The sequence below is a fragment of the Xyrauchen texanus genome, chromosome 9, assembly GCF_025860055.1.
Source record: "Xyrauchen texanus isolate HMW12.3.18 chromosome 9, RBS_HiC_50CHRs, whole genome shotgun sequence".
Lineage (NCBI taxonomy): Eukaryota > Metazoa > Chordata > Actinopteri > Cypriniformes > Catostomidae > Xyrauchen > Xyrauchen texanus.
In genome coordinates, this window is record NC_068284.1 from 2,754,542 (window position 1) to 2,767,390 (window position 12,849).

Genomic DNA, 12,849 nt, shown 5'->3' on the forward strand with positions numbered 1-12,849 from the left:
TAAAATAATTTACTAATTAATAGCTTTTGTAGATGTGTCCATCATATAACAATATGATTAGTAATACATTCATTTGTATAGGTTCAATGGTAACACTACAATAAGGTCCATGAAGTTAACCACATTAATAAGAAAGAATTAAAGGGGTGGTATAATGCCCTTTTCACAAGATGTAAAATAAGTCTCTGATGTCCCCAGAGTGTGTGTGTGTGAAGTTTTAGCTCAATATACCCCACAGATATTTGTATATAGCATGTAAAAGTTGTCACTTTTTGAGGGTGAGCAAAAATGCACCGTTTTTGTGTCTGCCCCCTTAAATGCAAATTAGCTGCTGCTCCCGGCACAGGGGCAGAGCTTCAACAGCTTGTGTCCTGAAAAATTCAAAAACTTGAATTATAGTCATTGATTAGCATATTCTGTAATAATAATCTATAAATAGTGTTCTGGGGGCGGGGTTTATGTACATTTTAGGGTTAGTGATGTCACTAACCCGGAGGAAGCTCGTGTAGTTCCTACCAGCCGTTTGTTGTAGTCCTTAAAAGTGATTTCTTTAAAACAAATATCTCCCTTTGCTTTGAACTTTGAGTGTTGTAACTTTGCAGATGTTGTTTATGATCAAACAGCAACATTACACACTAACTACAGTTAGAAAAGTCTAATCATAATCAACAACCCCTTTAATGAACTGCAATTCTACTGCATTTTTTCCTTTTTTATTAACTAACTTTAACACAGATGAACTACAGTAACACATGTATTGCTCGTGATTAGTTCATGTTAGTTAATATATTAACTAATGTAAACTAATGAACCCTGTTACTGATCAACAAAGATTTCATCAATGCATTTCTAGACGTTTGGATGATGGACATAGTATAATAATATAGGCCTAATTAACTACGTCTGGAATATGATGTTTTATAATAGGTATAATATATAGCAAAAATAACAACCATATAATTACGTGCGAATTACATTTTTAAAGTGAGACTGGGAAATACCACCCCAACCAACAGGATGATGGGAAAACGTGGTCTGCTAGACAGAGCACATTAGCTATACGTCATCGTGGAGTAAGATCAGAGCTCAGCCTGTTCTACAAGACATGTCGGATCAGAGGTACAGATCACGTCTTTTAAGTTTAAGATCTCAAATAAATGCTAATTTTGATAGATTGATAGGACAAGCAACTATGGGAAACGAGGACCAAGAAGGCAGTCTTGTTGAAAGGTAATTGTTAATGTAATGTAAAGTCATACGTATAATTGAAAGAGAGATAATTTGTTTATTTTATTTATAACCGAGCAGTAAATTATATGATTTATAATTGAACATGATCATGCTGCAGCTTCACGCACTCCCGCGGGCAGTTTATTTTTTGGCGGACGATGACGATCACTTTTTTTCCAAGACAGCTGTTGCCAACGGCTCTGGCTGTTGCTAAAAGAAATGTCAATCATGTGAGCGTAGATGATGGGTTACTGCGTTGACGTTAACGATATTCTAAAAAAAATAAAAGTCTAATTTTGTGTGACTTTTTTACTTGTAGGTTGCGAGAGTTCAGAAATGAGACAAATCCAAGACCGCCAAGGAGGAGGAGGAGGAGGGTAGTCAACATCCCGCGAACGTTAAGGGTACGCGTGGGATTCATAGATGAGGGAAACAATCGACCAGTTACTCGACGTAAGTATGTCATTCTCAGCCTGGTCTCATTGTTAATATGTAGGTAGGCCTATACGTAATTTTCAAAAATAGAAAACGTACTTCGTTTGAATAGATGCTGAAACGTATAATATTGACGTATTTGCAACATTTCAACATTTTCAACGACGAATTTCATATCATAACCCAGCCGGCACATATGCGACCTTCAACATTGAAATATGGTTGAAATAATGTCAGTTGTTGTTACAACGTTGAAACAACATTGAAATAACGTCTAAATGCTAAATGGTTGAAAAAGGTTAACAAAAACACTTCTAAATCAACGTTGAAATTTTTACAAGATCTGTAACGTTTTCAACAACATACAACCGTAGTATCTGTCTTTTAACGTATTGTTATGATAATTAATTAGCATTTAATGATTTTATCATAATCAGCTCTTCAATGTATATGTTAAAATAGAATTATTATTAACAATAGTTTCACCCCCAAGAGAGCAGTGCAGCAGAAACCTTTTGCCTTAGCCTATGTGATTTTGTGTGAATTTACTATTTTGTCTGCTTGCCTAACAGTTTATATTATTACATTTGTATTCATACACTGTCGTCATTTGACCAATTAATTAAATAATAATACAGACTGCAAATAAAACTTAATACACCTCTATGTTAACTCGCGAAAACTATTATTATTGGTTGTTTCACCATTTTACTTTGAGCATGATTGGTTAATCTGTCTGTCTTCCAGGAAACTGTCCAATGAGAATGTGCGCGGCTCTGCGCGCCTATTTTAAATGTGAAAATACGTCCGCGGTACTCTCTGTCGGTGAGCAGCTGCTGCTTGCGTTGATTACTCGGTCAGACCTGTATTATTTTATATCTGCCTGTTGAATTTTGAGCGAATTTGAGTTGATATGTCAATGAAGAACAAAAGCTGGAATGTGAACAGAGGAGCTGGGTCGTACGTGGTCTGTAAAAGTACTGGCGATATCAGGTAAGAAAACATTTTTCAGTCCTTAACAGTCTAGCTAACGTTTAGGGACACAGGTAACTTAACGTTAACGGTCATAGGCTTACTGCAACCTCATAAGATAAATAACTTATCTCTGTGTGCGTTTTTGTACTGCTTCACCATTAGCGTAGCGAGCACGTATTTATGTAACGTTAGTACCATCTGACATTGTTGTGTTTTGTTGTTGGTAACGTTATGTGTTTAAAGTTGTCAGCTAACGTTAGTTTAAAACTGAAACGCATGAGGGAAAAAAAAAAGCGTAAAGTGATAAAACCGTCATTTATTCCTTAGAAATGTTTACATAACCTCTTCAAACACTGATAAAGATATTGAAAAGATATTTGTTTAAAATATATATATATTTTTTTTTTGATCAAGCATTGGAATAAGATTTTTATCGGGGGAGAACACCCAACAGAAAGACCCATTCACCAACAACAGTAAGTCAACAAACAGTTGAAAGCCTACACTGGGATTAATATATAGTATTAAGTATGATTTTCATCTTCAAAGTAAGACATTTAACGTTACTGATAGAAAGTCTGAGTAACTTTTTGTCCTTTTGTCTTTCTTCTGCTGAAGTGGAGCACTGAAAGGGGATTCATGTCACCTTCATCAGTCCTTTCTTTAATCACTGGAAACCATTAAGGTAAAGACCCTCAGATGTGTCATAATAGGATAAATGTGGCTGCAGGTAAAATTATTTTATGGTTTGATTTTGGTGTAGGGCAGGCTACCAATTGGCTTTTTTTGTGTGCTTCCTTTGCTATGAAACATTTCTGATGGGATTGCCATGCTTTTAAGTATGTTTACATTTTTAATCATGTAATAACTAACAGTCTCAGATGACATTACTCAGTTCATGTTGTGTAAATGTTATAATGGCAAACGTTTTTACAATTTTAAGATTAAGGAATGGTAAAAAAAAATACTGCTTTTTACGGAATTTTCATTGAATAATTTCTTCTCCGCACTTCTTCTGAAAGATATGTCAAAGAGCAACAGACCACAACCCTCTCAGCTCAACACCAAAAGTTGTTGATTTATTCATCTGTGTTAAGGATGTAATCATGACCTTATGATTATAGTAACCGTTACTGACTCATGGGCGTAATATACTTTTTTTTTTTTTACAATTCCACCTTGGGGCTCTGAAGAATTTCTTGTGTCATTTTTCATCTGAATACATCAAATATGTGTTTTAGAATGGATAGTGTTGTATACTTTGTTTTCTACCCGACTCTAATTGAACTGTAAAGTGAAAATCTTGTACATTACTTATTTTGTATTCAGTTTTCTTGCTTTTATTTATACAGGATAGTACAGACAGCGGGCAAGAAGCGAAGAGGGAGAGATGTCATCGGAATGGACCTCGAGCTGGGACCCCGTCGGAGCACTGCACAAGGCTGACACGATTTATTGAGAATTTTAAAACTTTTTTTTTACTGTACATTTTAAATATTAAATGTTTAATTGAAGGGTTACTGTAATTGAACAAAAGTTAAAGACAAAAGTTGTCTTTAAATATTCCATTTAGATTTCTACTTCTACAGGTTTTTAATATTACCTAGAAAACGCTGCAATTTAAAGGTTGAGATGTTTTTCATCTGTTTTAGAAAGTATTTTTAGACTTGTTTTTTCAGAATAAAACTTGTTTTACAATCTTGAGCATGTGTTATCTCTTTCTTAAATGTGTTTAATTAAGCCATTGCTGCAAGTAATTTGACAGTTAACAATTTTTTAGTGTACAGTTAATCACAAATTAAGTCAGCATTGTCACGTTTCAACTGCAAACTAGGTTGTAATTGAATGTACAATTAAACCATGATGAAAGGTAAGACGTTGAAACAAAGTCACGAAATCAAATTCGGATATATTTAATTTCCCTTTCCTTTTACCATTTTATAGATAAATGTAATATCCCTTAACCCTACGCCCAAACCTAAACATATCCATTTTTAGAATATAAAAAGGATAAAACGTAATAGAGATGAAGGTATATGGCAGTTTTATTAACAATATAGCATTAAAATATATATTGAGCCACTAATCCTACCCATAACCATTTCTTAAAACTACGTAGGTTAGGCAACAATTATGAAGAAAAACATGACAGGTATTCGATTGAATTGATTTATTGCGAAAAATGTCAAAACCGGTAGCAAAAGTCGTTCACATGACGATGTGTTGCAGTCGCAGTCCTCGCTGGCAGTATATAATAGTTTTTGTATGAGGTACAGATCAGAATTTAAATTATTCATCCATGAAAATGTTAATCTGGTTTAGCTCTGTGAAGGCGCGTGCGCTTCTCCATTTCAAATGAAGCACACCAACTGAAACACGGCACGTCACAAATCAGGCGAGAGCCAATGAGCGTTTGATATCCAGAAGTTTGCACAAGGCCCTAAAATGGCTGAAAGGTATGCTGTGTTACCCATCAACAGTTGACATGGATTAACATGTCTGACAATGTTGACAAATCAGTTTCAATTTATGCTCACACTACATTATATGGAAATTTGCATTACAATGGATAAACTTAACTGATCTAAGTATCCATAACATTATATACACATTATATATTCACATTTGTCAGGGGTTATAAAGCATTCAGAATTCCTCATGATTAACATATAGATTAAAACTATATAATATTATAGATTTGACATATATCTATTTCTGCTTAGTCAGTCCTTACAACTTGAAGTGTCATCATGATACATTATAAAACTTAATTTACCTTGATAATATAATGTACAAGCTGATAATAATATAACATTCATTAATGTTATAATATATATTATTATAATGTGTGTGTGTGTCTAAAATGCATAATGTTAAACCGTGATTTGTGTTTTAGGGAGATGGGTTTATCTGTATAGGCTCAGAAACCAATGAGAAACACATCTGGACTAGAAAGCTGTTCTTATTTCCTGTTCTTGTTAGCAATATACACTATGGATTAAAAATTGTTGTTCGTTGTTAAACTCGTTGTTTTAATCTTTTTTTAACTGAACTCAGATTAATTGCTTGTTACATTTGTTGGATAAAAAGGAAGTTATCATCTTAAAGAAAGGTTATTCTTTTCCTTCTAATGTGTCCAGTTTTTATGTCATAAATCTTTTAAATGTGAACTAAACCGTCAGAAAAATAGATGGGAATATCTCTAGAGATGGAAATCTTGGGTAAGGATTGTGAATAATACTAAATTCAGCAGCATACTGTGGATTTATTTTTTTGAATAAAATTTTCATCCTTCATGATAGCATCCCACAACAGCCAATATGAAGCCCCAAATTCATATTTACAAATCAGTTAGACAGATAACCTCAAAAACTCTGGTGAATAGACTCAAAAACCTTCAAACAACATGTGGTACTTCATTCATGTTCCATTTGACACAGTATTTGCCCATAACACAGTTGACAAAATAATGACTCAAATGTTATTTTTCATTAACATATTTAAAAAGTCATTAGAGGTTAAGCTTGCCAAATAATTAATTTAGCACATTAAGGGCATATATTATTCAACCACCTAGTTTATTGATCAAAAAGAATTCTGATTTCCTGACTTTTGGGCTGACATGAAATGTACCCCTAAATATAGAATGAACCATTTATTATGAACACAATAATCTGCCAAGTGTCTTCATTTGAAACAAGACCAACCTTAGGACTGTATTCCAACGCATTCTTGAAATACAACCATAAGTTTGGATAGTGCATTTTCAAGTCTACGTAAAAAGTGAGATTGACTGATAGGGGTTAAGTTGTAGAAAACTTTAGCCAGTTTTAAATAGTTCACTAGCTAGCTGTATTGGTTATTTTTTTAAATGAAGTTCCTAAACGTAAGTTAGGGAGGAGCGAGCCCATCCAATCTTTCAATCAACAAACAGAGTATATAAGCAGCCGCTTACCTCTCCCTAGTATCAGCTGTTCCAGTATCCCTCCACCTCCCCAAACTCCACCTTCATCTTAGGTACCTTGCCCTTTAATTAACAGGTCCTACATTTAGCCACTGGGGGGTATATCAGAGCTCGAGTTCAAGCTGCTTCATCGAGCCCCTCTCCAGCAGACAGCAAGCCAAATAAGTTTAACCTAATATCTTAAAGATTTTATGGGCAAACGAACTCGTTAATCAGCATTTGACTTGGCCATAGGTGTTGTGACACTGGATTGTTACATTTTATTTATTTTTATTTTTTAATTGCAGAGAGCCAGGGGATTGTAAATCTGTATGTTCCTGTGGACCAGACAGAGGAGGAGTTTGTCAGTGAAATAAGTTTTCCCAGGGCTTGGTGATAGGCCATTCGAGCTCTGTCGGATGGATGCTCACCATAACATCATCGTCCTGAATTTGCTTGGCATCACACCACGTGACATTAAAGATTGCCTTGAATTGAATAGGTCTGCGGTTTATGTCAGAATCAAGGTGAGCAATTTTGTATAGAAGCAGCATTATCTATTGTCAGCTTTTTGGATATATTGATGTACAGTAGTTAATATGAAAACACATTTTGTGGAACATTGATGGATTTTGCTCCTGGACTACCAACACTGCATCACTGGCTAAGAAAAATTTAAATTCTCATGTGCCTGATGTTTTTTATTGTTTGTATTGTATTTATATATTTTTAATACTTGTCTGTGTTATGTTGGTGTTTTACACCATGGGTCCAAGGGAAATGGAATTTCAATCCTCTGTATGTCCTGTACATATAGTAGAATTGACAATAAACTTGAACTTAATTTGGACGTTGGTATGCAATACTACTAACCTGTCATTTATACCCACGGGAACAGGGTGAGGACCAACCTCCTGTTACTGAGCCCAACCAGCCACCCTCACTTGGAACGCCAAATCCCCCTCCTTCTTCTACCAGGCCGAGACTGTTAGACTCTCTGTCACCTGACAACAGCCGTATGCAGACCCCCACAGAAGAAAGTCATGTTTCCCTGTCACCAGGAAGGATGCCCTTAAGCACTGCACAGTGCATTAGAAATAGCTCAAGCAGATTGTCTCATCAGGTGCATAATGATGTCAGTGGTGGGGATGCAGACTGTGTGTTTGTGGAGGTAAGATGAACTTTGATTAATAAATTGTCACTATTTTGAATCACAAATCTGCAATCATGATTGCAAAGGAGGCGATGATGATTAGCCTCTGAGTCACAAGGGATGGTGGCTGAGGTTAAAACCTTTCCTTAAAAGCATAGTGTTTTGGTTTCAATTTAACCGATGACTCACCCCCCCCCCAGGAAACACAGCTGGCAGAGGCCAGAGGGCAAATTCCAGAGGTGCCATCTTTTGAACAGACAGTGGAAGTGAGTTTCATATATGCTAACTGAATAAATGTATATATGCAATAATTGAAACTTTATAGCTTGCTTTAGGCATAACCAGTGCAGAAATGCCACACTGCACTTAATTTTGGGTCTAACTCTGTGTTGCCATGTAATTTGTTGTGTGTCTTGGTATGAAGACTGTAGAACAGACACAAGCACTAAGGAGAAGCCAGGACATAGAATACCTGGAGGCCCTCAACAGAGACAGGCAAAGGGACCAGGAGAGGGCAAGTTCAAAATGATGCAAAACCATTTGTTTTACTAAGAGATTTACTTTTGGTTTTACTACCTTTTGGTTAAACTTGTCTTTTAGGTGAGGGAGATAATGAAGAGGTTATGTTTGCTGGATTGACACCATTACATCTTAGATTTATAATTGGGCTGTAAATTTGTGTTTAACTGTAATACAGTGTATTTTAATCAAACTCTGGCTGTAATACACTTCTTTGTTATTAGGAAGCACAGAGACTGGCTTTGGAGCGTAGAGAGCAAGCTGCGCAGATGATGGAGGAGAGGAGATTGAATGTAAGTAAATTTGATCCTGTAGTGGGATTTATGTGAGCTGGACAAGAGGCAAGGAAAGTTCACTGAACGGTCTTTAGTTTCGCTCAGCATTATTGAGGGCTGGGCAAAGAAATAGATTTTTCAATTAATCGTTGTGGTCGATTCAAAATCGATTCTCAAAGGCCACGAATAGATTTTTTTCCATATTTATTTATCTATCACCCAAAAGCCAGTATTAGTTTTCCTCCACTGTTCATAGGCGTGCAGCCTCCATGTTACCGCTAATGCTGTGAGATTTTATGTTTTTTTTATTTTAAATATAAAATAACCTGATCCTGTTTGATCAAAGCAGGTGTTCTGACTTGTCCAATTTTCAACATAAATTTTTTATCTTGCATCAAAATCCTGTCTATTCAATTTATGCATTTGAAAAATAAAGTTGGGTTCTGTTTTAATGTACCCAAGTGTACCTAAAATAAAAAGAGCTCAAGTATTCGTGGCTCTTAATTTCTTTTTATTAATTAACCACTTGTAATCTTATGTTAACTGTTCTTTTTTAGTAATATAGGATTTGTATTGAATTCATTGAGTCGAATTGAATCGAATTCAAATTAAAATCTGAATAGATACCTAGCCCTACCACCCATTGACAGCTTTTTGGGACTGCATATAAATCTCATCAGTACTTCTTTGATGATTACCAAAACTGTGTTGTTCTATTTCCACAAGGCCTTAATGGAAAGACGTGGACGTCTGTACCCTGAACCTTTAAATGGCTTCATAATCCAACTCAAATATCACAATGGTTCCATGAAGTCAAGGAGGTTCCTACCTACACAGTCATTGCAGGTCTTTACTACTATACTCTCAGATCTAAAGATTAACAAGCATGTTATTTCTCAATTTGGGAGAAATGGGAAAGTGTGTCCAAACTTTTGATTGACACTGTACGTGAACCTCTGTATAGGCTAAATTTGTGTATGTTTTTCCTGTTACCTGTGTTTTTTTGTTTTGTTTTTTCAAACAGAATCTTATGGATTATGCTGGCAATGAAGATTCAGCCAGTGAAATATTCTGGTTGAGCATGCCAAGTGTAGGCACAAGGCTATTAAGCACTATGACTGGAACCCTTGAAGAACATAACTTGACTACACCTTGCACGTTATTTGTTCAGTGGTTGGAAGGAGAGGAGGTGGAAGTAAGTAATTCATTGTGTTGTTTCCTTGAGTTGAAAAAACAATCATATTATGGTTGTGTGCAGTGCTAATACAGTCAATTATGTATTACTGTAGCTCTACAAAAGTCTTACTTTAAAGCTACACTGTGTAACTTTTTAAGTTGATTCTTAGCAAAAAAACACTTTGTTCTATCAAAAGTATATGTGCTCATTCATGTGTAATTACTTCCAGCAACTAAGTATTCTCGTAAGCGTAGAATCTGCCGTTTATAATACATACGAGTGAGACGCTTGAATGGCCATGTTGCGCCTCCATCTTGAAAATACATTCGCCAAAGAGGGACAAACCTGGAAATGCCTTTTGCGTTTTACACTCAGTGACACTCTTGGACGAAGTGGAACTGGAAGCTGTTAATCTGGGAATAATACGGCCACCGTAGGAGTTAAAACGAAGTCGGAATTGAGAGGAACAGAAACTAATATTCACTGGATGGTCGTATACCTTTTCACCGCTAGATGGGGAAAATATCACACAGTGTAGCTTTAAAAGATAATAATGGACCTTTATGATTTCAAAGTCACAGCTTACCTCCACTTTATACAAGCTCTGTTATTTGAAGATTCCTGAAATAATTCACTGTCTGAAATACAGGAAATCCGTTTGAACGCCCCAAATCCTGAACCCAACATGGTTGAATGGCCCGAGGAGGACCTCATTGAGAAAATAGACTCATCAGTAAACACAAAGTAAGCCACCTAACCTACTCATTTAATTATCTTCTAGTGATTCCTTGCAAACGTACAATCTTCTCACAAATGTTATCCCAATAATTTTGATTCACTTCTAAATATTTACAATACTTGCTCCCCTTCAGGCAACATGCCATAGAGCTACTCACAGAGCTCACCAACCAAATTAATTATGAGGATCGATACTCATCAAATATGGTTAATGCATGCAGAGATGACATTTATGGCTCTGCACGACGTGCATTCACTAGATGCCTGTTTGAGCCATATAAGCCACTGGGAGTCGTGTTTATGGATCTTGGTGATAACCCAGAAGGGGCAGTGGATGAAGGTGGGCCGACAAGAGAGTTTTGTCGTCTCCTAATGAATGACCTTAAAAGCAGGAGCCTGTTTGAAGGGCCAGATCATTTTAAATTACTGGCCCTGGACAGCCATGGTAAGCATTTAGTTATGTTCACATTTATTCAAGGGTCCAACCCATTTTGGAAATATGTCAACAATGAAATTTTAACAAAATGTGAATACAAATGTCTATTTGAAACTTTTCTTTTCAGCCATCTCAAGAGGGGAATATAAAATCATGGGTAAAATGATAAGCATATGTCTTATCCATGGTGGCGTAGCACCCCACTTTTTTGCCCCACGACTATTTAGTCTCGTTGTGGGTGAGGCTACAGAAGACGTAGACCTAAATGAAATTGTCGACGAGGGTTTCAGGAGCCAGCTGCAGAAGGCAGGTGTTTTTGTTAATGCTGATGCCAAGTCCTGGATAATTCATTGTTTTTGCTAAAGTACAAGTTGATATGTTACTAAGAACTTTTAATTTTTAGATCCAAGATGCCACAACTATTGAAAAGACCAGGGAGGCTTTAGAGGAGGCTTCAAATAGCCTTTCTCTGCTTGGATCATTAAATATACAGTGAGGACTCTTACAGACAGGGAGACAGTCGTCCAATGTGCAGCAAAATTCTACCTCGAGGGACGACTTAATGCTGCAATGGAACAGTTGAGTGAAGAATTTCTTATTAATGAGCATTGCACCTTTACAGCATTGCTGTCTTGAATGTAGGAGTTTGTAGATGAATGAAGGTGAACTTAAATTGTGAAATTGTGTAATACTTTTAATTTAGTAATACTAAATGAAAACAATTATCTCATTGTTATACACTGTAGGTTTGTCGATGGTCTGGGATGCTTAGGATTGCATGCCGCAATGAAGGCAAATTCTAAACATCTTCGGGATCTCTTCCTGGCCAAAGTGGACCCGCTAACTGCCAAGGACCTCATTGATCTCTTCAGCCCACACTTCGCAGAGGAGGGAAGCAACCGCAGGCACAATGAAATTAGAACCTACGCCTGGTTCCGTGATTTCTTGCTAGATGTGGAAGGTATGATGTCAATAGTAAGCAAAGCTAATATCTAGTTTCGGGTATTTTTATTTAAGATATTTACATTATTTTCCACAGGTGGAGAAATGCAAGTGGATGAAAGTAAAAACCTTACTCTGCAAGAGGTCTTGTCCTTTGCTTCTGGGCTGGAGGAGTTGCCCCCTCTGGGATTCAAGAACCAGCCAATCCTTGACTTTATACATACAGACCGCAAATTCCCAGAAGCTAACACGTGTGACGTAGTCCTCCGCCTACCGATACATAGGAGCTACGAGGAGTTCTGCAACCACATGTGCAGTGGGATATTACAGGCTACAGAGTTTGGGATGACATAAACCGATTCACATTGTTGTTGTTTTTTACAGTCTTGACATTCGTTTTATTAGCTAGACCTCTCTTTCTATCTCTTTCCCCACTCTTTCTATCCAACTCTCCCTACCCCTCAGCTACCCCACTCTCTCTCTCTCTCTCTCTCTCTCTCCCTCACTCTCTCACTCTCTCTCCCTCACTCTCTCTCTCCTCTCTCTCTCTCTCTCTCTCTCTCTCTCTCCCTCACTCTCTCTCCCTCACTCTCTCTCTCTCTCTCTCTCTCTCTCTCTCTCTCTCTCTCTCTCTCCCTCACTCTCTCTCTCTCACTCTCTCTCCCTCTCTCCCTCACTCTCTCTCTCTCTCTCTCTCTCTCTCTCTCTCCCTCTCTCTCTCTCTCTCTCTCTCTCTTTAACCTACTGAACAGGGTCTTACTTAGGTGTTCCATAGCAAAGCCCTCCTGCTCTTGTTCTATATTATATACAGTTGTTTTTCACTTCTATGCTGCAAGACTGAGCTCCACAGAGAAGGCTTGTTTCTGTTCCTCTGCCTACTAATGCAAACAAGACAAAAATGTTTGATGAGTCACAAAATAAAACAACTAAATTGTGTTAAACAACAAAACATCCCTTATGTACAGTTTATAATGTACAGTTTATAATGGGTGTGTGTGTGTGTGTGTGTGTGTGTGTGTGTGTGTG

At 36.9% G+C, this 12,849-nt stretch overlaps 2 protein-coding genes across 2 annotated transcripts; both read left to right on the forward strand.

Annotated features, from left to right (window-relative positions):
• Window positions 1-1,080: 1,080 nt before the first annotated feature.
• LOC127648961 (uncharacterized) lies at window positions 1,081-10,455 on the forward strand. The gene is made up of 10 exons (XM_052133824.1): window positions 1,081-1,230; window positions 1,550-1,683; window positions 6,892-7,110; window positions 7,482-7,754; window positions 7,937-8,002; window positions 8,161-8,254; window positions 8,484-8,548; window positions 9,257-9,376; window positions 9,555-9,725; window positions 10,357-10,455. Exons 3-10 carry the CDS (start codon window positions 7,003-7,005, stop codon window positions 10,453-10,455), a joined length of 996 nt encoding a protein of 331 aa, XP_051989784.1. The 5' UTR covers window positions 1,081-1,230; window positions 1,550-1,683; window positions 6,892-7,002.
• Window positions 10,456-11,017: 562 nt separating this feature from the next.
• Window positions 11,018-12,290, forward strand: LOC127648822 (G2/M phase-specific E3 ubiquitin-protein ligase-like). The gene is made up of 3 exons (XM_052133600.1): window positions 11,018-11,459; window positions 11,628-11,842; window positions 11,921-12,290. The coding sequence occupies exons 1-3, from the start codon at window positions 11,452-11,454 to the stop codon at window positions 12,175-12,177; spliced, it is 480 nt and encodes a 159-aa protein (XP_051989560.1). The 5' UTR covers window positions 11,018-11,451; the 3' UTR covers window positions 12,178-12,290.
• Window positions 12,291-12,849: the final 559 nt, after the last annotated feature.

Excerpts from the sequence above, each read along its gene's own strand:
- LOC127648961 (XM_052133824.1), top strand. The coding sequence starts at position 7,003 with ATGGATGCTCACCATAACATCATCGTCCTGAATTTGCTTGGCATCACA. Across the intron at positions 8,003-8,160 it reads CTTTTGAACAGACAGTGGAA|ACTGTAGAACAGACACAAGC; the intron begins GTGAGTTTCATA and ends CTTGGTATGAAG. Across the intron at positions 9,726-10,356 it reads TGGAAGGAGAGGAGGTGGAA|GAAATCCGTTTGAACGCCCC; the intron begins GTAAGTAATTCA and ends TCTGAAATACAG.
- LOC127648822 (XM_052133600.1), top strand. Across the intron at positions 11,843-11,920 it reads TTTCTTGCTAGATGTGGAAG|GTGGAGAAATGCAAGTGGAT; the intron begins GTATGATGTCAA and ends TATTTTCCACAG.